We start from the raw sequence: 21,874 nt of genomic DNA, 5'->3' as shown, positions 1-21,874 counted from the left end.
AAAAAGAAGGTTTAGGAGGAGGACAACTGGCTTGAAGATGACGAATAGGATGATGAGGGGATGGAGACTGATAGTGATTATATTACCCCTCTGCCAAAGAAAAAAAATAAGCGGAGCCCTGCCATCTCCCAAATCACCCCAAATAAAGGGAATGATTCTCTTAATGTTCAACACAATCCTTAGGATCCTAGTAAATCAACAGATGATCTGGATGAAGATAGGAACACGGTGAGGGAAGGTGATACTTTGCCTCCCAATACTACATATGTTAATGTGGAGACCCTAGATAATTCTGCCCCTGAGATCAACATTGATTGCATAAACTCCTCTTAAACCATGTTGAATACTATGAAGCATTGGATTATGGAGTTCTGCAAGGTTATTGATTGGATCTATTCAGAGATCAATAGTTTCAAGAATAAGTTGGAGGATTCATCTAGGAAAGTGAATAGCCTAAAAGCTATTAGAACAGGTAAGCTTAGTACCCTACCTAACTACCTAAATGAATTGACTGAAGCCATCAGTGATGCAGAGGCTATCTCTGGAGCATATGGCTCTGAATTTAAGACTGTGGAGGATAGATTTAATGATCTGGAGAAGTGGGTTCTTAATCATGAGAACACCGTTAAGAAAATCCGATAGCTTCAGTATGATGAGCAGCAAATTAGAATAGGTCCAATAGGAAAAGAAGACTATTGATACTACCGAGGATAAGGTGTTGACTCTTGAATAGGGGACTACTAGTCATGGCAAAAGATCTCATGCTACTGCTAGGAAGATGACCTAGCATGCCAAGGAGCCGGAGGATTTGAAGAGTGTTGCCGCCTCTATGGTCCTGCAGGAGCAAGAAGCAGCGGAGCTTATCATAAACATTTTCTAAGGTCTGTTGCTTGTGGTTGTCCCTGAGTTTTCTTTGTGTTTTCCCTCTTCCTCTTTTGGCTCCTTGCTGGCTTTATGGATTTGCGAGTTGTTTCTTTTTTGTGTTTTGATCTTTCTAGCTGGTCTTTAATGCCCTATTCTTTGATTATCTTTCTGTAAAAGGGTTTCAGGGCCCCTTCAAAACCCACTTTTTACTCAATCGAAAACAACTTAGATGATTTGTGATAATTAGAGTAAAACTAAACATGATTTTGTTTACCAAAAATGTAGTGTTTGCAAAAATAAATCTCAAGATTACAATCATCGAGCCCCTCTATGAAGCATTTTTTTTTTAGGGTTTTGAGACCCTTCTTACCAATATGGCCAAGTCTTTGGTGCCATAAAATTTTCTTCTGCATTGGGATTTTCATCTCCAAAGGATTGGCACCCTCAGGAACCTAGAAAAAATAAACATCAGATGTAGAAAGAATAGTCCTCTTCACATATCAATCTTATGGTGAGGATGAATAATCTACAGCCCTCTTCTTGGACTCCATAGAAGCACTATTTCATTGTATAGTGCATGCATCTAGCTTATACAAGGTGCATATCCAAACACCCTTAGCAAGAACTATAGAGCCTCTAGTCATCTTGCATCCACCTTGTGAGAAAACAACCCACACACTAACATAACTCAACTCACTTATAAAGAGTATATTTCATGACAAACCCAGGATATGCATTACACCAACGATCCACTTCACTTTACCATTAGGGAATATAGTATTGACTCTTCCACAACTATAAACTTTTAGATGAGAATCATCACTAAGATAGACCTTCTCACCTTCATATTCTTCATACTTTAAAAACCAACCCCTATGTCGGGTTATGAGAAAAGATGCACTTGAATCTATCAACCACACATCTTCTGATGCATGTGTAGCCAAGGTTGGGATACATACTTCACCATCTTCTTGAGAAAATTTCTTTTAATCTAAATCAATGGGTTTCATATTCTAATTCTTTTTATCCTCATTACATTATATTTGGAAGTGACAAGTTTTACTGCGATTCCAACATTTTTCCTTGGACTTTCCAAGAGACGTGGATGTCCCATGGGATTTAGATATGCCTCTTTTATCTTTCTTGTCCTTCTTCCTGTCTTTCTCTTTTGATCTACCATGAACAATGGGAGCCTCCTTAGCTAACTTAGAATTCTTCCTCCACATCTCTTCGAAAAGTATCAATCCTACCACCTCATCCATATTGAACTTAGTGGTTGTACTATAAATAGCCATAAAAAGGTGGTCCCATGAGTCAGGAAAAGAACATAACAAAAGCATGCAACGATCATCCTCCTTGATCTTTTTACCAGAAAAACCCAACTAAGAAACAATCATATTGACTGCATTGAGATAATTAGAAGGGAATCCTCCATCTTTCATCTCCAGAGAATACATTTTCTCTCTCATAAAAGTCTTTTTTACTAGGGATTTAGCCCAAGAAACATCTCCAAGCTTCTTCCAAAGACCTTTCATAGGCTTCTATTGATGGAAATTCAACAAAACAAAATTTACTAAATAGAGCCTTATAAAACCCTTAGCTTTTGGATCCATCATATCCCAAACCACCTGTGCTATGTTCTAAGGTTTTGTTCTAGATATTGTAGCCCATAAATCTTGATACATTAGCATATCCTCCATTTTCAACTTTCAAATTTTGAAGTTGTTGCCATTAAACTTCTTTGTATCATATTTTATGAATGACCTTGTCATCTTATTCTTGCAACAAGATTTTGAAAATACTCTACAAAAGATCCCACTTAAACAAAGATGAGTATAAAAGAACCTTCTAACGAATAATGAAACCAAAAATGGCTAGGCTCTAATATGAACTAAAAGGAAGTTAAGGTGTGGAAAACAAATCCTAAAGCTAATCGAGTTGGCAGAGTTAGTACAAAATTTTCTTTACAAATCTAAATTCTTACAAAAAAAGAAACACATTTACAAGGTCATAAATAACAAGCATAAAGATTATACCATATAACAAAAGATATATTATGGCCAAAACCCTTTTAAAAGAAAAACCCCAAACTCCAAACGAAAGTACTTTTTTATTACTGAAACAATAGTTACAACACATTAGCTATAAACTTCTTATTCAACAGGATTCCTCAACAATCAATCCAACACACACTGCATCAATTTTGATATCATAACACTTCACCAACAAACATAACATAACTAATAAATATCCAAGGCTACCTAATATAGAAAAATACCACTCAAGAGGAAGCTTCTAGATGAAGTTAAATGATGGAATCAAGCAAAAAATTTGGTCCTCTATTTTGGCCATCAAAAAGCATGGAGATGACACATGAACATCTCCAAATGACTCCCCTTAAAAACCTCTTATGTTGGGCACCCAAAAATTACAACACTTACAATTTTAAGAAAATTCACCATAAATGACTAGAATACTTGCTTATTCTCTTACTACTTCTCATGACCAAACTTGGGCACCCACCTTCTCCAAGCAAAAGGCACCTCTTGTCACTTGTTCATTTTGTCACATAACCCGCAATAGGTTGTCATCTCATGACACTTGTTAAGATCCTCAAAGTGGCATGCCAACCTCCACATGTGCAAGATATGTGTCATACAATCATCATCATGTAGGATTCCACTTGTGGGTCTCGCTAGTTGGCTAGACATTTGTAGGCAATTAATAGATTAAAATAATAAAAAAATATTAAAAAAACAATGTTAGGACTTACAATAGTTGAGACACCTTAATCCCAACAAAACTATATTTACCAGACCAAAATTTTATTTATATTCACCTTCATAAAGTGTAGGACAATTTCATTTAAACACTTCATTTTCCCATGCACTTAACCCATAAAACCATAATTGTACAAACTTGATAGCATGCATCCACATTATTCCTTTGTTAATAAAAATCAGTAAAAATCTCTTAGAAATCTTTCTATGATCATCATAGAAGAGAAGTAATCAAATGATCCAAGAAAATATAAGAAGACAAAACTAAAATTAAAATGACAAATTCTCCTAGAAAATAATAATTTACGATTGTAATCACTTTCCACGGTCATCACGACAAGCAATGATATGTCACTTGGAGTTGGAATCTCACCAATCATTTAACCATTACACATTTGAATTATTTCCATCACTGTAACATAACTCAAAATATAATATAGAAATATTTTTACTAAGAACAATAAGCACTTTTAGATTAAAAAATCCTAAATAGAAGCAATTTTTTTTTTAACAAAAGATATAAAATATATTAAAATAAGAATGTATTATAAGATAAGCCTATTAGTCTCAAACGAACTCATGGAAAATAAATAAAGTTGTATATAATGTTTATAACTAAAGAAATTTATATTTAAATATGGACAAAGTTTAAGTTGTGTCATATAACACAATTCATTATAACAATTGGATATCCAACAATAAAATAATATTTTCAAGAATCATTGAAAATCAAATAGTGAACATTTATAATTCAAGCTCAAAACTGAAATTGATAGTATTCAAATTATAAATATCTCTATATACTTTTCCAAATATTTTGAACATATTTTATTACATATTAAAATATATTAAAATAATTTTAACTAATTATGAAAGAAAATAAAGTTTACAAATTGGAGAGTTTGATGAACATTTAGAAAAGATCTTAAGGAAAATACAAGTCCATTTGTAGCAATTTTATTAAATCATCAGGTCCCTTAGCTGACCTATAAACCATAATTATTAATAGTCAAGATATACTCTAGTCGATAGAAAACTACAATTAAGATTTATAATCACATTCTATGAACATTCTATAGATGAAAAAATCAAATACTATCCAAACACTACAAGATCATAATATGTAATTCAATATCGTATTAAATAAGTATCTACTCTACACATTGTACATCTTTAGTAGCCATAAAACTACAACACATTTAGTTGAAGACCTAGTCATCTCTTCTCATTTAGCCCAAGTTATAAACTAAATTTCATTATTAAGATAAATTTAAAAGAAAACTAAATTGAACTTGTAAAGATGACTATATAGTTTTCCAAGTATTGTGTACTTGTTATTATATATTCAAATATATAAAAAAAAAATTCACTATATATATGAAAGAAAATAACCTATGATTTATGCTAGGGTGAGTCAAAACTTCTCATGACAAATCAATATTTTCATAGGTAAAAAATATATGTATGGGAAATCACTTGATCAAAGTCTTCAATTTTTACTTCAATTCTATTGGATAAAGCTGTAAAAGTTCATCAAACAATTTTGTACTTCACATTTCCTAGGTGGAGGGTGGGACTATGGAATAATAACATAGGATTGAGAGTTTAAATTGAAGATCTAGATTTTAATTACTTTAATTAACCTTTTAAAAAATCTATGACAAAGCATCTACCTAATCTCACTTGAAAAATCAAAATTATTAACTTTAACATACATTATCTATTCTATTCCATACTTAATGAACATCAAAAAAAGATCTCTTATTAAAACCATAATTTTATGATCTATTATCATTATAGAATGGAGATATGAAAAAATAAAAAATATAAACGAACAATATTATATCATAATATATAATATAGAATATTATATAGCATTAAATTATATAAGTATTAACTCTACAATAGTAGACCATTATTATTTTTTTTGGTCCATAAACGACTGAAGCCAAAAATTTTATTATTTATAAAATAGAATTTACATGAGACCGTTCGTGCGGGGTAGGAAAGAACTGACAAGAAAACCTCCAATCTTTCTCGAGGCTTACAACCGAGAAACCATGCAATCCCGTATTCTAACTAAATCTGACTAGTCAGACCTATTTGCCTATCTACTGCTACAATAGTAGACCATTATTAGCCACAAATATGCAACGCATTTATTTAGAATACTAAACATATTATTATAGTTTGGCCCTAGTTGGAAGGGTTGCATTGGTTTTCAGTATCGGGCTTCCATTGAGTGACTTCAGTTGGAGGGATATATTTCTTGCCTTCAAGTTCAAGGCTACCTGACCACCACTGAGAAAGATTATGATCACTTGTTTCTCTCACAAACATCATAGAAGAGGGAAGCAAGTGCCAGAGTGTTCTCTTTTTCACAACTTCATAATAGAAGAGGAACTTCATGCGCTCATGAAGAGGCTCTCTTTTATGGTTATATATACCCTGCAAAACCTCAAAATAGTGGATATAAGAGCACCAAATAGGATCATTCCTATTCACATATATGTCGAGAACCCAACTGCTAACCGCAATGAAATCACCATATAGGCCAAGCAAAATGGTGCCATCTTTCAATCCCGAACTCACTGCCACCCACTTGCATGCACCTTTTATCTTCTTGTAAACTCCATCCGAAAGAGGAAGATGAAGAGAAGTCGGCCCATCACGCACAACTGATAAAGTTCTTCCGACCATCTCAAAGAATTTTATCTCAGGAAGGGAGGATTTAAGAGATGTGCCTCCATTTTATTGCCCTCCTCTTTCCCCATTTTTCTTGCAGCTGCTATTGCAATGGCGGCTCCCAGTGAATGGCCAAAAATCCAGATAAATCATTGCAAGTAGAGTATGAAATTTTATATCATTATCGATATCCTCTTTATGGGTGTCGAAATATTTTTTCATATTGGCTATTTGGTATACTTTGACATGCATCTTTATAGTAGTTCCATGCAAGTTAAAATCATGGTAAATGTTGGGATAGGTGTCATACTCTATTCTATCCTAATGTTTTAAGTTAAATTTAATTAATTGTTTTTCTATTATAGGCACATAGATGACTGATGAGGCATCTTGCTTGGAGTGGCACTATATGTCAACTATAATTTGAATACAATGATTTTCAAGTATCTAGTAGTATCATGAAACTTGCTAAATGCAACTATGATGATTTTCTAAGGTGTGTAATATTGTTATAGAAAATTAATTTTAAGAAGAGTTGAGCATAAAAGAGGAGAAAATAAAGGAGCATATTTTCAAAAAACAAGGATAAGTCCAAATAGAGCACAAAAGTTGGCAACATTATTTTCTATTTGGCTTTTAGTTAACTTATCATGAAATTGGGAATTAAATTTTATGCATAATTGGAGTGCTTAATTTTGTCAATGTTTTCCAATAGATGTATTTAAATAATACTTCTAGTTTATGGTGTTGTTATTTTCTATATGTTGAAGATGGGGTGTGAGAATTAATAATATGACCGCATGTATTATTAAATGCTATTGAAATATCTCTATAATTATATAACTATATGATCTCATATGAAGTATTGAGCCTAATTATACTGTAACAAAGTTTACTAATAATATAATAGTTCATGATTTGGGGGCTAGGTTTTTTTCTCAAAATGGTTTTCCTGTCTAGCTATTTTTTTCTCTCTCTAGCTATTCTATATTTCTTTAATAATTTTGAGGCTTCATTAGTGTAGCATATAGTTTTATATTTGAACATCTATGTTTTATTTATGTTAACTTTTGGTGTGGGGCCCTTTTCACATATTATCTATAATGAAAAAGTAGGACTTTTTAATAGAATTAAGTGGGATAAGGGTATACTAAATGGTGCTAAATTAGATAATTATTTAAGTAAAAGAAGATAACATTGAAAGTTATATAGTGATTAGATCTCCTATATTCTCCCCTTTCGATAAAACTCCATAGTTAGTTTGGATAAGGAAAGAATCCTTGCTTTAACATATCATTTCTTTGTATTATCAAGTATTTTTATATGCTCAAGAAAAAAAGGTAAAGTTGGATTACAAATTTATTAAGTGTATTTTCAATAACTATAATGAAGGTGTGAAAATATACAGGCATTGAAATCCTATAACAAGGAAAATCATGTATAGTAAGCATGTAATGTTAAGGGTGGTTAGGTTTAGTTCCAGTATTGAGAAACCAAAGAATGATCTGAAAACAATTATGTAGTTACATCTAAAGGAAAAGAAAGCTACACTAGAGGAAGAACTAGAGGTTCATGATTTACTAGATAAGGAGGATGGTGCTAAAAGATGTTTTATGTTAAGAGGAAAAATAACACCCACCTTACCTTTTAAGGAGGTTCATCCAACAAAGGAAATCATAACGGTATATCCCACCTAATTTTATTATTTTTGATGAGATGTTTTCTCATGTTAATCTAATACCTATAGGATTATCACTATCTTATGCTATTATGTTTAACATTGAGTTTGATCATATGGATGTGGATATAGATTTCATGCATAATTACTTAGAGGAATAGTGTTTTATGTCCCTTATAAATCATTACACTTAGAAAGGTAAAGAAAAGTTTTTATTAGTTGAATAAATTGAAGTATTGTCTAAAATAGTCCCATGGGGTGTAATACCATTTATTTTCCTATACCTCTTCAACTAATATAAATAAACAACTAATATGAATCCCAAACTACTTTTAAGTGAGATAAACACAATTTCTTCTAAGAATTACAAACACTAATACATCTTGACATAGTTATTTCTAAGAAAGAACTATAGATAACTATGTAAAGAGGTTGAAGATGAGAGTGGGAGATAACCTGTATCATTTTTCCCTTCCCCTTAGAGGATATGTACGATTGTTTAGTTTACTAATTGAGGGTAAAGTATTGATCTAGTCTATTGAATGTGTACAATTAATGTGCTAATTCCAATATAAATACCCACTATCTATAAGGAAATGTCTACCTTGGTAAAAATATATATTCCTTAGTATTATTAGGTGTAGATCCTTAGTCAAGATAAGCTTTGTGATTATAAAGGGAGATTATATAGAGACTATTTTACACTTTAATACAAATGCATATATTTAGTGTAGTATTATTTGATTCCTACAAAAAAGAGACCAACATTGCATTTACCTTTTTTAGAACCTATATCAAAGATAATTATTTGCATGAATCACCTAGTTAAGTTTTGTGGGTTCTTGAGATTGATCTTAACTCAAAGAAAAATAAAAATATAATGATAAAAATTGATCCTCAGTTCAATGACTACTATAAAAATGACATGCTTCAATATAATATTTTTTATATAACCTAAACCTCAACTAATTTCACCTACATAAATCCCCAAGATCATCCTAATTCTCATCACATCTATTCATTACCTCAAGTCAAATTTGTGAAAAAAAAACTTAACCCAAGTTAGCTCATGTATGCTTTTGAACCAGTTAAACAATGGAGATTACCGAAAAAGGATTTGTAAAGGTTGTCTACGAATCTACAAGAGCTAGGAAAGTGTAAGAGCATTCAAGTAGTACTTATGCACTTTTCTTCTACAAATATTACATCTGTGGCTGCTACAAACTTGGAAACATCTATCATCCTCAGCCTCTTGAATTTCGGCACTCAAATGAAACGATTTCTCATTTGACAGACTCTAATCGCCAATCAAGCACGTCATCTCCTCCATTATTTGTTTTCTATTCATTACACAAAACCCCAATCTGCCTTGCCTGTCTCCATTAACGCACTTTGTTAGCAGTGACCAAAGAGTTTTGCTACTTGCTATTGTAAAATCACCACGAGTTCTTCGATTTTGCAAGGAAAATCTTTCTGTCATTCTATGTTACCGTGTTTGGAACATAGATTTCCTTAGAACAATTATACGTTCAACCATAGAAAAGCATTTTCAAGAGATATTGAGAACCAGTTACCAGTAAATTCATATTTAGAAAATAACATTGCTAGTATTCAACTTCAACTTGTAATTTTTCTCAGTCTTGCAACATAATTTAAATATTAGAAAGGAAACTTGAGCAGGAAATTGAATTACCGATGGCAACTGCTATTAAGATTATTATTTCTAACCAAGAAAAAGCAAGGAAACTGAAATCTGTATGACTTAAAAATATATAGTTCAATTTGAGAACTTTTCTCTATAAATATTACCAGTTGGGACTGGCGAGGTCAAGTATGTCTTGGACTTTGTTGGCGTCTTGATTACACAAGCCCGTCTACGAGATCTTATATAATGCCATCTGATTTGATTTTCCAAAGCAAGAAGAGAATTTTTCTGAAGCACAAACTTTGATGAATGCCGTTTTGTTCTCAATCTTGAAATATAATTGCCTAAAGAAGGAACTCTATGCTATTCCGTCTTACACTTTGCTTTCTTTCTTATCACATCATTATGATCAAAATCCGTCTTTTCCATATCTGACTTTATTCTTTCATAGCTTGATTGCTATCCTAAAATCTTCTCTTCCTCTCCATGACTGACTTTGGGATCTTTCTTTTTTATAAATGAAATACCTACATTCTGATATATGCTCAGTGTTTCATTCCCAAGTGTTGGGCATGGCAGTTATAAAGCTTCAAAATACCAAAATATATATGGCGTTTGAATGAGAAGTGACTTAACACAAGATGGCCATGATTTTGTTGAGATGCTAAGATTGCACTCAACCTGCCATTACCATATTGGGAGAATAATTAATAAATGTAAATGAGAGAGAGTGGGTGAAGATAAACATTGGTATGAAGTTTGCAATGAGTTTCCAATCTTTTGTCAGGGATAAAGTTACAATTCGATATTTGACAATGTCCTACGCTATGTGAATGTTTAGAGTAGGTATTGTTCATGCTGGTGCACTACCAACATTCTTGATTCCGCTATTCTTATGGGGTCCATATTACACTTAGGAACACGATGTAGGTGTATTTCAGTTTAGGTGCAACTACTTTGTTTGTGAAATTTGTATCAGTTTTTTAGTATTTAGGTATCAGAGCATCTCAGGTCTTCTTTAATCTAAAAGTCTAACAGCTTGAGGAAAAGATCTTGTAGAACATGATGAAAAAAGAAGTTTTGAAGTTCAACAAAGATAACTATAAAATATGGAGTGACATAATGAATATTTACATTAAGAGTCTTGGTAGTGAGTATTGGGATAATATAGAAACTAATTATATTACACCTATTGGAACCCTGACTGATGATCTAAAGAAAGAACAACAAGAAAATCACCAAGCATTAGAGGCTATCAACAAGAAAATCAATAGAACACCACTTCTCAATGGCCTTCTTAAGGTTAGGATGGTCTAGCCACATCCTTTCAAATCTAAATGGGAAGGTTATTTTAACACTTATATTCTCTTCCATAAAAACCACAGGAAAGTGGTCAGAACCAATCTGAGAAATAGCCGATAGGGAACACAGATAATGGTTAAACCAGTCATTAGAGATAAGGGCCATGTCAAGTCTGACTTGAATAAGATATTCCCTCGCCCTTCGGCTGGTCTAGGTAAAATTGTCACCTTGGAGATCAATATCATGCAGACCCTGGTTATTAATAAAGTTCAACAGATCCATTCTACTTTCTAACTGAGAGGGGACACCCCCAAACTTCTCATTATCAAGGAGAGGGGTGTTGAAGTCCCCCATGACCATCCATGTTTCATCATTAAAAAGAGACCAAATGGCCTTCAGCTTCTTCCAAAATTTACATCTACCAAGTCTATTATTAGGGGCATAAATATTAGTCAGGAGCCAAGAGGTACCATCCCCTAAGTGATGAAACCTAACAAAGGCCAAGTTGTTATCCTACTTTATAGGCACCTCGGTAACATGCCTTAGATTCCAGAAAATGGCAATGCCCCCAAAAGAACCATCTGAGCTACCTCCTAAAAATCCCCCATCCTTAAAAAGCTTAATCTTCTCAACTTTCTCTTTAGTCATTTTAGTTTCTCGGATAAGAACAATGTCCAGTTAATTCTCTCTCAGTCTATTTTTAATAACATCCTATTAATGTGGACTATTCAATCTACATATATTCCATGAAACAATTTTCATTTTCTTTTTAGGGAACATACCTCAAGGATGGTAATCTAACTACCATACACTATATTCTTACTTGCCTCTTGATCTCTGATATGGCTTGCTCATTTTCTTCCTGGAGGAGAGGGGATAAAACTTGTATCAGCTTTAGTCTAATTTCTTGTCTTGACTGGAGTAGCTTGAGGGGTGGATGTCGACCCCTTTTTTCCAAAATTTTTTCGTTCCACAACTTTGTTATTCTGGATATCTTCCTCTTGGATGTGTTGGGTGATTGTCTTCTGCTTGACATCATTATCCTCAACCCACTTAGCACTTATATTAAGCTATGAGATCATTGAGGACTGTTGAAAGATAGATTTCACCATATCCATCGATTGTTTTGATTCTGACAATGAGATCCCTCCAAGGATCAAAACACCTCTAAGCTTCCTCATAGCTGGATCAAGGGCCATCTCTGTTAGTTTTTTCCATAATGCAATTCAAATTTGCCACCTCCTTGGTCTGCAACACCGCCAGTATTGCTCCATCTTCCAGGTTATCACTTCATTGTTCCTCCTGATTGGGGTTTTATCATTCTCACTCGTATTTTCCTATTTGATCCTCTTTCCCTTCTTCAACCATCTGGTTTTCTAGTTTTTCCATGTTAGTTTTCCCATGTTTCTTAGAGGTATCAACGATGATAACACTCTGGGGTTCTTCTGCCATTTTTTCTTTTTCAGCAATCTCCGGTTGGTTAGAAGGTTTTTTGGCTCTCCATTAAGTTGTCTTATCTTTCTTCTCTTTCTCTTTGACGGCCTGTAGAGGGAATTTTATAGAAGTATGCCCCAATTTTGGGACACTTTCATATTCTATAGGTTGGATCCACTTCTCTAATCTAGAGTTAATCTTGATAGATAATGGCATATTCGTGCCTTGCATAACTCCCATACAAATCCTTGCAAAGGTAAGTCTTCTTCTAGCTGTTTTGATAGGATCCATATATAAGAGTTCCCCAAAGGAACTAGCAGTTCCTTTAAAAACATCTTCAACCCATAACTCTAGAGGAAGGCCCGACAATCTGACCCAAACAGGAGCTTGTACAAAAAAGAATTCATTTAGGTCCATCTTAGGTGACCACTTTGTGCAAGCATAGATTTTCCAATCAACCAAGGACCATCACAAAGAACCCTTGACATGTCTTCCTCACATGAAAATGCCATCAATAACACACCTTTGGACATAGTCGTGATCTCCACTTGACCTTTATGTGTCCATTTATGTTTAGCAAATGTACTGGCAACATCAATATTTAGCGTCGGGTCCAAAAGTTTTCCAACCTGAGTCATTGCCATAAGGCTAATATTATGCTCAATCACTGGGTCTGGAACTACAATAGCAGATCTACCCTTTTCTAGTTCTGAGATATTATGAACTGGGGGGAGCGAGGACTTTCCACTCGGTTTGACAACGAATAGAGATATCTACGATTGACCATTGTCCCTACAAACAAGTCCCTTCCTTGGGTTGTGTCTAGCACGTGATTCTCCATTCCCCCTATCAGGATCGAGAGGCTTGTCACCAACTTTTGGGTTCCCATCCACCGGATCCTTTCCATTTGGCTTAGAGGAATCAGGAAGTCCCAAGATCCATCCTTTCCGCCCTCCCCCTGGTTTGCATGTCCATTGCAGCGTTTCCTGCCTAGTCCTAATTTAAAATTCAAAGTCGCTCCCTTCTCCTGGTCCCACATCGCTCTCTAATTTTTACTCTGATACAAATTGTTGAACACACCATGGGGGATTAATTGAAACACAACCCTGCACTATTTTGTTGTTTCTAAGAGAGATCTCACTATATATGACAATTTGTATTTCAATTGTGTGAGAGATTTTTCACATCAATATTTTAAATTATACTCCATCATCCATCATCAAGATGGAGGAATTTATAAAGATAAGGAAACCACATCTACCTTGCAATGTTTAATTTCATAGCTTAGTAGATAGTAGAAAAGAAGGTTGAAATAGGTTCAAACATCATAAAAAGTAGTTTAGTCCAATAACTTGTTGAAATATGTGCAAATACCTTTAAATTAGTTTATCCCAATAACATGTTATTGGGATAAACTAATTTTAGAGGTGTTTGCACCTATTTTGACCTTGTTCCGAGCTATCTAGTAAGCTATAAAATTAAACATTGGAAGGTACATCTTATTAAGTTAAATACTTCATTAAGTTAATGCATTAAGCTATTTATTTATATATTTTTTGTCTCTCACTATTGTCTCAGTTTGACTATACATGTGCTTGACTTATCTAGCTTTCTAATATCAGCAATATATTCAAAGGTTCTAGCCAATCTATAAAAAAAAATCACTTTTTAATATGCATTTCCAAGTGTAAGCTGGTCAATGATGAGTGCAATATTATAAATTAAAAATGAATTAGGGAAAATGACATTGAGAGGGAAAAGGTGTTTAGTATAGGGTGGTCAACAATGGCTAATGTAGGAAATTTCAGTCATTGAAATAATGGATTTGTTATGTAGGGAAAGACCTAAAAAAAATAAAAATTCAATAGGGTGTTAAGGAGTAAATAACGTAAGGGTAAGAGTGAACTATGTTGAATTTAAGGCAGTAAAATCACATGGAAGTGATTGTGGATTCATTATCTGTTGTCCGCAATAGTTGCATCTTTGATGAATTATTACTTGACACAATTACTAATTCGTTGCGGGAAACAATCTTGTCGTGCATTTTTCATTTTTATAAAACAATACGCTTAGACTGGAATGATCACAGAGAGGTCGATCTAAAAATTTGTGTCCCCCCTGACAAAACTACAAGGACTCTAGTTCTAAATTTCTACCCTTAGCTCAAGCTTCCTCTCAAGAGCGGCCCTTTTGATAAAAGAGCCTTTACATCTATATTGATACACAACACTAAAAAAATGTTTCGAAGCCTTATTAGATATATAGTGTTTTTTAAGATCCCAAATCTATAAAATACCCAACGTTAGACATATGGTTAAATTATAAAGTTGAGGTTGTGTGTCCTCCTTGTATATATGGGGAGAACATTTCTCATTCTCTCACTTTATCTCCCCTCCATTAGAACTGAAAATTAACCCTACCTTTTCTCTCTTAGGGATATTAAGGTCACCTTTTTGAGCCTCCAATGGTTGATGTACTTTATTGTGCCCTCTTTTTGGTCATCTTCAACTATTTTGTTGCTATCAAGAGAATCACTAATTTCTATTAGGAATCTACTTGGTTGTCCCTAGAATTCTGAACTAGTGTTTGGATTGTGTTGGAAATAGAGATTTGTCAACTTAGTGTCTTGATTTATAACTTGCAATCAGATTTGTTATCAAAAGATACACATATAGTCCAACAAGTTATAAAGACAATTCTAATCATAATCCTAATAATTATAAATACATGTGAGTTTTCTTTGACGATTTACCCAATGACTCATCCATGCTATGGAGCCCACGAGAGATCATATAAGGTGCCTTGAGCCTATCCATTAAGTTCAAGGACTTGAAAGTACATTTGTCATTTGACCTCCTAGCTTAACTTGAATGGACCATTTGGCTACTGGTTTTCCTTATATGCCCAAATCTCCCCTCCATAATGGGATGACAAATTGGATGAAAGTTTAAAGAAATTAATTATTTATTTTATTATACAGTAAATATATATATATATGTGTGTGTGTGTGTGTGTGTGTGTGTGTGTGTGTGTGTATGTGTGTGTGTGTGTGTAGATATATGTATATATGTACATGCGTGCACATGCATACACACACACACACATATATGTATGTATGTATGTATGTCTATGTATATGTAAATATATATTTATATGTATATATGTATGTATATATATACACACATATATATATATATATACATATATATATACATACATATATACATATATATACATATATATATATACATACATATATACACATATATACATATATATACATATATATATATATGCATACATATATACATATATATACATATATATACATATGTATATACATATACATATACATATACATCTATATAAATATACATGTATATATATATATGTATATATATGTATATGTATATATATGTATGTATGTATGTATGTATGTATGTATGTGTGTATATATATATATATATTCATACCTATCTCTCTATGTGTGTGTATACATATACATATACATATTTATACATATACATCTATATAAATATACATATATATGTATGTATATATATGTATATATATGTATGTATATGTATGTTTATGTATGTATGTATATGTATGTTTATGTATGTATATATATATGTATACATGTATGCATATATGTATGTATGTATGTATGTATGTATGTATGTATGTATGTATGTATGCTGTTACAAGCTAGGATTGTCATTGCACCAAAAGATCTACTTGTCAATGCCCGATGCAACCACTAGTCTTATAGAATCTAGAAGAGGCTATTAAACAATGTCGTGAATCCCCATGATGGATGCTAGCCCACTGCCAACAATCTCCCTCCTATCGTCACTCACCACGGCCTACGTGATTCCAACTTGTGACCAAGATGTGATACCACTTGTTAGAAGATAGGGTTGTCATTGCACCAAAAGATCAATCTGTTAATGCCTGATACAATCACTAGACTTATAGAATCCACAAGAGGCTACTAAACCATATCGTGAATCCCCACGAGGGATGCTTGCCCACTCCCAACATATGTATATATGTATGTATGTATGTATCATAATTCTTGTATTATCCAAATAATATTACTATTTCATATTTATAGAAAACAGTAATAGTTCAACATAATCAATATGTCACATATTGTTATTCATACCAAATACTCAAATTGATATATAGAGACTGTTGTCTCAATTTGATACTACTGAGATGGTGATTATTGGTTTCTAACCATGCCTTCTTGATGCTCATATGGACTTTCCTTATATACTTCTTTAATTGGGATGAAAAGTCATGTCTACTCCAAAGAATACAACCATTACCAAGTCGGTGTCTTTTCATATTGGGTTGTTGCTTGTTAATTTGTTTAGTTATTCTCCTTAACACACCACTCATTGTAAGTGAGGAATTTTGATTGACTTATGAAATATTAATTATGTTTGTTATCACTACCCGAGTATGGATTAGTATTGTTGCCCAAGTTTATTGATCCCTTGTTTAGTTATCTAGGAAACTCTAGTGCGGGATTATGTTATTCGGATGCTAGAGGTACCATTACGAACGTAGGAGTTTCTCGTATCCCAGGTGGCACCAATAATGTGTTAGAAGCAAAAACATTAGTTTATGGTTTGCATATAGAATGTAGCCTTGGTATCCAAAATTTAATTATTGAGGGGGACTCCATGAATCATCTCTTAAGAAAATGGAAACTCCAAATTGGAGTGTCAAGTACATTCTTTAGGAGACATGGGAAAATTTGAAAACCTAGGATAATTTTGTTATCAAACATTGCAACAAAGAAGCCAATAGATTAGTAGATGTCCTAGCCAATAAAGTATGTTGGCTAAATTTGGGGGAAATTTTGTTAAGTTATGAAGAAATCCTCATGGATGAAGAATTGGCACCCTTAGCCATGTCACAACTATTTAATTAACCTTATTTTTTTGTTTAGTTTGATTTGATTGTTTCAGGTGAGCTGATGCATGCATCATATTTAATGGACATAAGCCACAACACATTCAGATGAAGCATGGTAGTGAATATTTAAGAGACTGTCATACTTTTCACATCATAGGACAAGTGGTCTTCAATGTGATTGAGGTAAAATCTTTCCAACATGTGTGCAAGATTACAAAGTAGTGTTGGAAATATATATTGGCAACACCATTTAAGTTTGATTATAATTCCTTCTTTCTGATTTGAGTGTCAAGTGGCTTTTCCTTAGGAAATCGTGGTACTTTCCTAGCGCATCTCATGAAAATGAAAATGATTTTTTGATGTGCAATAGGTTTTGATCAGACATTGGCAAGGTGGAGAAAGTAAGAAAATAATTATTTTTTTCTACTTCAAATACCTCACTTGTATGATTACATTTCTATTTTGAGCTTACTGTTTCCCTATATTTGGGTGGCATTTGAGGAGATGGATTTAGGAGGGAAAAATGAACATTTTGTTTCATGATTTTTTTCTCTTTGTTCTCTCTGTCTACTAGTGGTTGAAATAATAGAGTATAAGCCTTTGAACAAATGCATTTCAATTACATTTACTAACTGTGAGTTTCCAACATATGTGTCCTACACAACGAAGCATATGAAGTACATCTTCAAGTGTGATTGTGTGACAATCTAGAGGGCGATCATTATTATAGTGGGGAAAGAGGTTCTTAACCTAAGGGCTCCTCAATTTTTTTTCCTTCTCAGGTTGTTTTTTTATTCCTATCTAATGCATTTGACTTGCTTCAGAATTATGGATCCCTATTCCATTTGTGTTCTATATGCCAGGGACAGGTTCTTATCTACTGATCATGATATTGAAAGGGTTGTGAAAAATCATGACTTGTTTAATGGTAAGGGATGGATAGAGGTATTTTCCCTAATTTTTTTTTTTGAAGAAGCCCCATTATGTTAGTCTATATAATACTATGAAAATAGGTCTTGAATCAAACAATTGTAAGATATTTGACAATGAACAAGGTTTGGTCTTTGAGCAGATTTCTTCTTCAGAGGCATCCCAAATTTCAGAACTCTTTTATTCATGGCATCACTTGGTTCTACATCAACTGCGTCAATAGAGGATTGAGAATATCTCAATTTGGCTACACTTTTAAAATATTCTTTTAATCATGAGGAATTCTACATGCTCATTTAGACCCTTCTCAATAAAGTGTATTATTTTTTATAGAAATTAAAGAGGGATCTCTTAATAGGGAAAAACTATATTCAAGAAAATGTATGATGGCTAACTTCTTTGAGCCCTTATCATACATGGTTGGAATTAAATTTTATATGGTTCATGCTTTCAGCATACTAGCCGTTATGGTCTTTCAGAGCGTTGTTTTAGATTTAATAAATGGGGCTCAAAATTATGGGCTGCAATACAAAATATGTATCAAATCTTTATATTGGTAACCTCCAGAAAGGGCTTTACAAAAATGGTAGCTCTAATCCTGACTTATTTTGACAAAATCATTGGATTTTATTGAAGTATTCCTTGCAAAATTCCTTTATTACTATGGTTGTTGGGGTTATTTCTATGAATATAGTTCTCTCTTGTGTTGTAGATTTGTGTTGTTTGGTGACTTTCCAATGCAATCATCAAACCTCTAAAAGTAAGGAAATTTCTCAATAGTACAAATTCCATCTTTTTGAAGATGAGGATCTCCTTCATGTTTCATGTAAGTAGTACATTTTTTTTCTGAATGAATCTTTTGACCATTAAGATGAATTTATTTACCCTAACATCACGAATATCACCCTAGACTTAAAAGTATGATTTTCATCAAACATTGGTAAACTTGATAAGTGGACAGGTATGAAATCTAAGGTTGAAAAATATAAAATGGAATCCCAAGACTCTATTGAAAAGGCCTCTTAGTGGATCTCTCAAGCACTCCTTACCAAGAGAAAATTAAAGAAAAATAGTGAAGTCTTTTTGTCCTTTGACATTAAAGCAAAGTTACTTTTGGTCAAATTTTTGAAGGATGGGTTGTTAATATGTTTTAGCAAACTTAAACTTTGTGGACTTCGTTTCTCTTGTTCCTCTTCTTTTATCCTCATTTTTCAATTAGATTTCACTCTCTATTTTATATGCCATTTTTTATATGAGTTGGCCCTCATTGCACAACTTGTTAGTACAAGAATTACCTAACATATTGAGTGTTGGCGCCATCTCTAACATACAACAAACCTCCTGTAACAAGAGAATTGTATTACAGATATCACTAAGAGAATTTTGAGGGCTATGATTAGAAAAGGAGTAGTAAGAGAGGATTTATATGGTTGTGACTAGAAAAAGGAATGATTGTTAGTGGTACTGGTGAAGAGATAGAGAGTTCACCTGGGGTGGTTTTAACAGAACGAATGGGACTTCCTGGAAGAAGTGAACAAACAAAGCGTTCTGCATTACTTCTATAGTCTGAGAATTGAGCTTCCCGTTGGAAATATAACTGGTTGGTGAAGTGCATAAGTTAGCTTTAAGCTAGAGTATGTTTATATTACATTTTATGTAAAAAATTGCACCAATCAGTCTACGCTTACGTCTGTTAAAAGCACTTGAATTCCAGCATATTTGAGGTCCCAGTTGAATTCATTAACATATGCCTTTACATCGTCGTGCTGGATAATATAGTTGGAATAATATGAGGATTTGGTAGCTCTGTATAGCCAAGATGCAGCCCATAGAAGCTCGTCCTGAGATCATATTTACAAGTGCATGCATATGTTAAAAGAAAACCAAATTCTGGTTACAAGTGCATATGTTAAAAGAAAACCAAAGTCTTCTTACATTGTAGCCTGAAACAGAGCAATAAAATGGACACTCTCCTCCGTAGGTGCCCTTGTATAGATCGGCAAAACTGAAGAGCTGAAGGGAAACATAAATGGCCGGTTAGAAAGAAAATGGATGTATAAGATTTTTCTCAAAATGGATGGATGAAACTTGTTGATTTTGCTGTGTTAGTTAACAGCTAGGTTTTCTATTTTACTTGAGCACCCAAACATACCGATTGAGAACGTTGGAGGACGAGTTGTGAGTAATGAGGGTTTGTGAATCTGAAAACAATGGAGGAGGCAACCAAGGCTGCGGCCGTTTCTGCTGCAATTTCTGATCCAGGGGTGTCTTTATCAATCTTGTAAAGAGATCGAGGAGTGTCCATATCTTCTGGACGCTCCCAACAATTATGGTCTGCCTGGGGATCACCCACCTATTTTATGCATCAAGATCAACCTCGTTAGTTTCTCATAATCTTGAAGAATGAATGCTGAATATTTTAGCTTAGATTTCTTTACCTGAACCCATAATTGATTTGGAGTTGCGCTAGCCTTGAGAAAGTAGTCAGTTCCCCATCTAATAGCGTCTCTTGCATTCTATATCTCTCCTGCAGCTTTCAACTCTTTCCCATAATCCAGTGTGCCCCAAGCGAGTGTGGTGAAAGTGAGTGCCATGGGAAGCCCATATTTCACGTTATCGCCTGCATCGTAGTAAACCCCAGCTAAATCAACCTGCAGTTGAGTAGCACATAAAATTTTGTATGGAGTCAGTGTAGGATGATAGTTTGATCCACTTCTATTTTTATTTCTAAATAAATTGAATAGGGATTTATTTCTGCTTCTACTTACGTTTTGCAACTTCCCATCTGTGAGGCCAGAATCTCCTCTCCGCTTTACTCGCTGAGATTGTGGGAGTTTACCGGATCGCTGGGCCTCTAGAAAGAGGATAGACTTAGATAGAGCATCTCTGTAATCGAATTCTCCACGAACCACCTACCACTCACCACAAAACAGCAACAACACCACTGCCAAAAGCGCTTCCATTTGTAGACTTGTTAGTCGTGGGATAAAGCTAGTATTTATCACGAGGATTGTGTATGAGTTTCTGTTGCTGAGTAATGCATGGGAACTGCAAGATTTAGAGCATGGGATACCACAAAATAAACGATAAATACTCAGCACCTCAAACAGTTAATACGAGAAATCAGGTTGATGCCTTATATCATTTGTCTTTTCGTCGATTGTTGTTCACAAGAATTATACGTTTCACAAGATATATACGTTTTACCTTCAATTTTGATTTGTTCTTGTTCACAAGAATTATAAGTTTTAGCTTTTGTTTTGATTTGTATTATTTTCCGTCTGCACCGCAATGCTACCGTTAGTAATTATCGTTGTTCGTTAATGAATAGTAAGGGAGAAAACGATTATAATTACAGGATTAAGGCAGGTGAAAGTTTGTAGTTTGATTTAAGATGTAATACTATTTACGTGTAGTAAGTACTTATTGTATTATATATTTTTATATATTTGTATCAAGTATTGGAAAAATATTTTTGGTTTACACTATGTTATACTATATTTTAAAAAATATAATTAGAATTTAATTTTTTATTGTAAGGTATCTGTCATTAGTATAGTCATTATCATTCAATATTTTCAATAGGAGTTTCATAAGAGAAAAGAGAAATGAAAGTTGCAATAAGCT

The 21,874-nt window shown here is 33.5% G+C and overlaps 1 protein-coding gene across 1 annotated transcript; it reads right to left on the bottom strand.

Moving 5' to 3' along the window:
- Positions 1–13,161: 13,161 nt before the first annotated feature.
- On the bottom strand, positions 13,162–20,552 carry LOC131073288 (endoglucanase-like). The gene is made up of 6 exons (XM_059220458.1): positions 20,400–20,552; positions 20,183–20,260; positions 19,936–20,088; positions 19,736–19,844; positions 19,586–19,588; positions 13,162–13,346 (listed from the first exon to the last, which is right to left on the bottom strand). The coding sequence occupies exons 1-6, from the start codon at positions 20,550–20,552 to the stop codon at positions 13,162–13,164; spliced, it is 681 nt and encodes a 226-aa protein (XP_059076441.1).
- Positions 20,553–21,874: the final 1,322 nt, after the last annotated feature.

This window comes from Cryptomeria japonica, chromosome 5 (assembly GCF_030272615.1).
Source record: "Cryptomeria japonica chromosome 5, Sugi_1.0, whole genome shotgun sequence".
NCBI lineage: Eukaryota > Viridiplantae > Streptophyta > Pinopsida > Cupressales > Cupressaceae > Cryptomeria > Cryptomeria japonica.
The sequence above is the reverse complement of the archived record's forward strand: the minus strand, read 5'-3'. Positions and strand labels throughout refer to the sequence as shown.

Bases quoted from the DNA above. Each gene is read 5' to 3' on its own strand.
- LOC131073288 (XM_059220458.1), bottom strand. From the start codon at position 20,552: ATGGACACTCCTCGATCTCTTTACAAGATTGATAAAGACACCCCTGGA. The intron at 20,261-20,399 runs GTATGTTTGGGT...GTTTCCCTTCAG, and splicing joins TCCTCCAACGTTCTCAATCG to CTCTTCAGTTTTGCCGATCT. The intron at 19,845-19,935 runs GTAAGCGTAGAC...TTCACCAACCAG, and splicing joins TTCAAGTGCTTTTAACAGAC to TTATATTTCCAACGGGAAGC.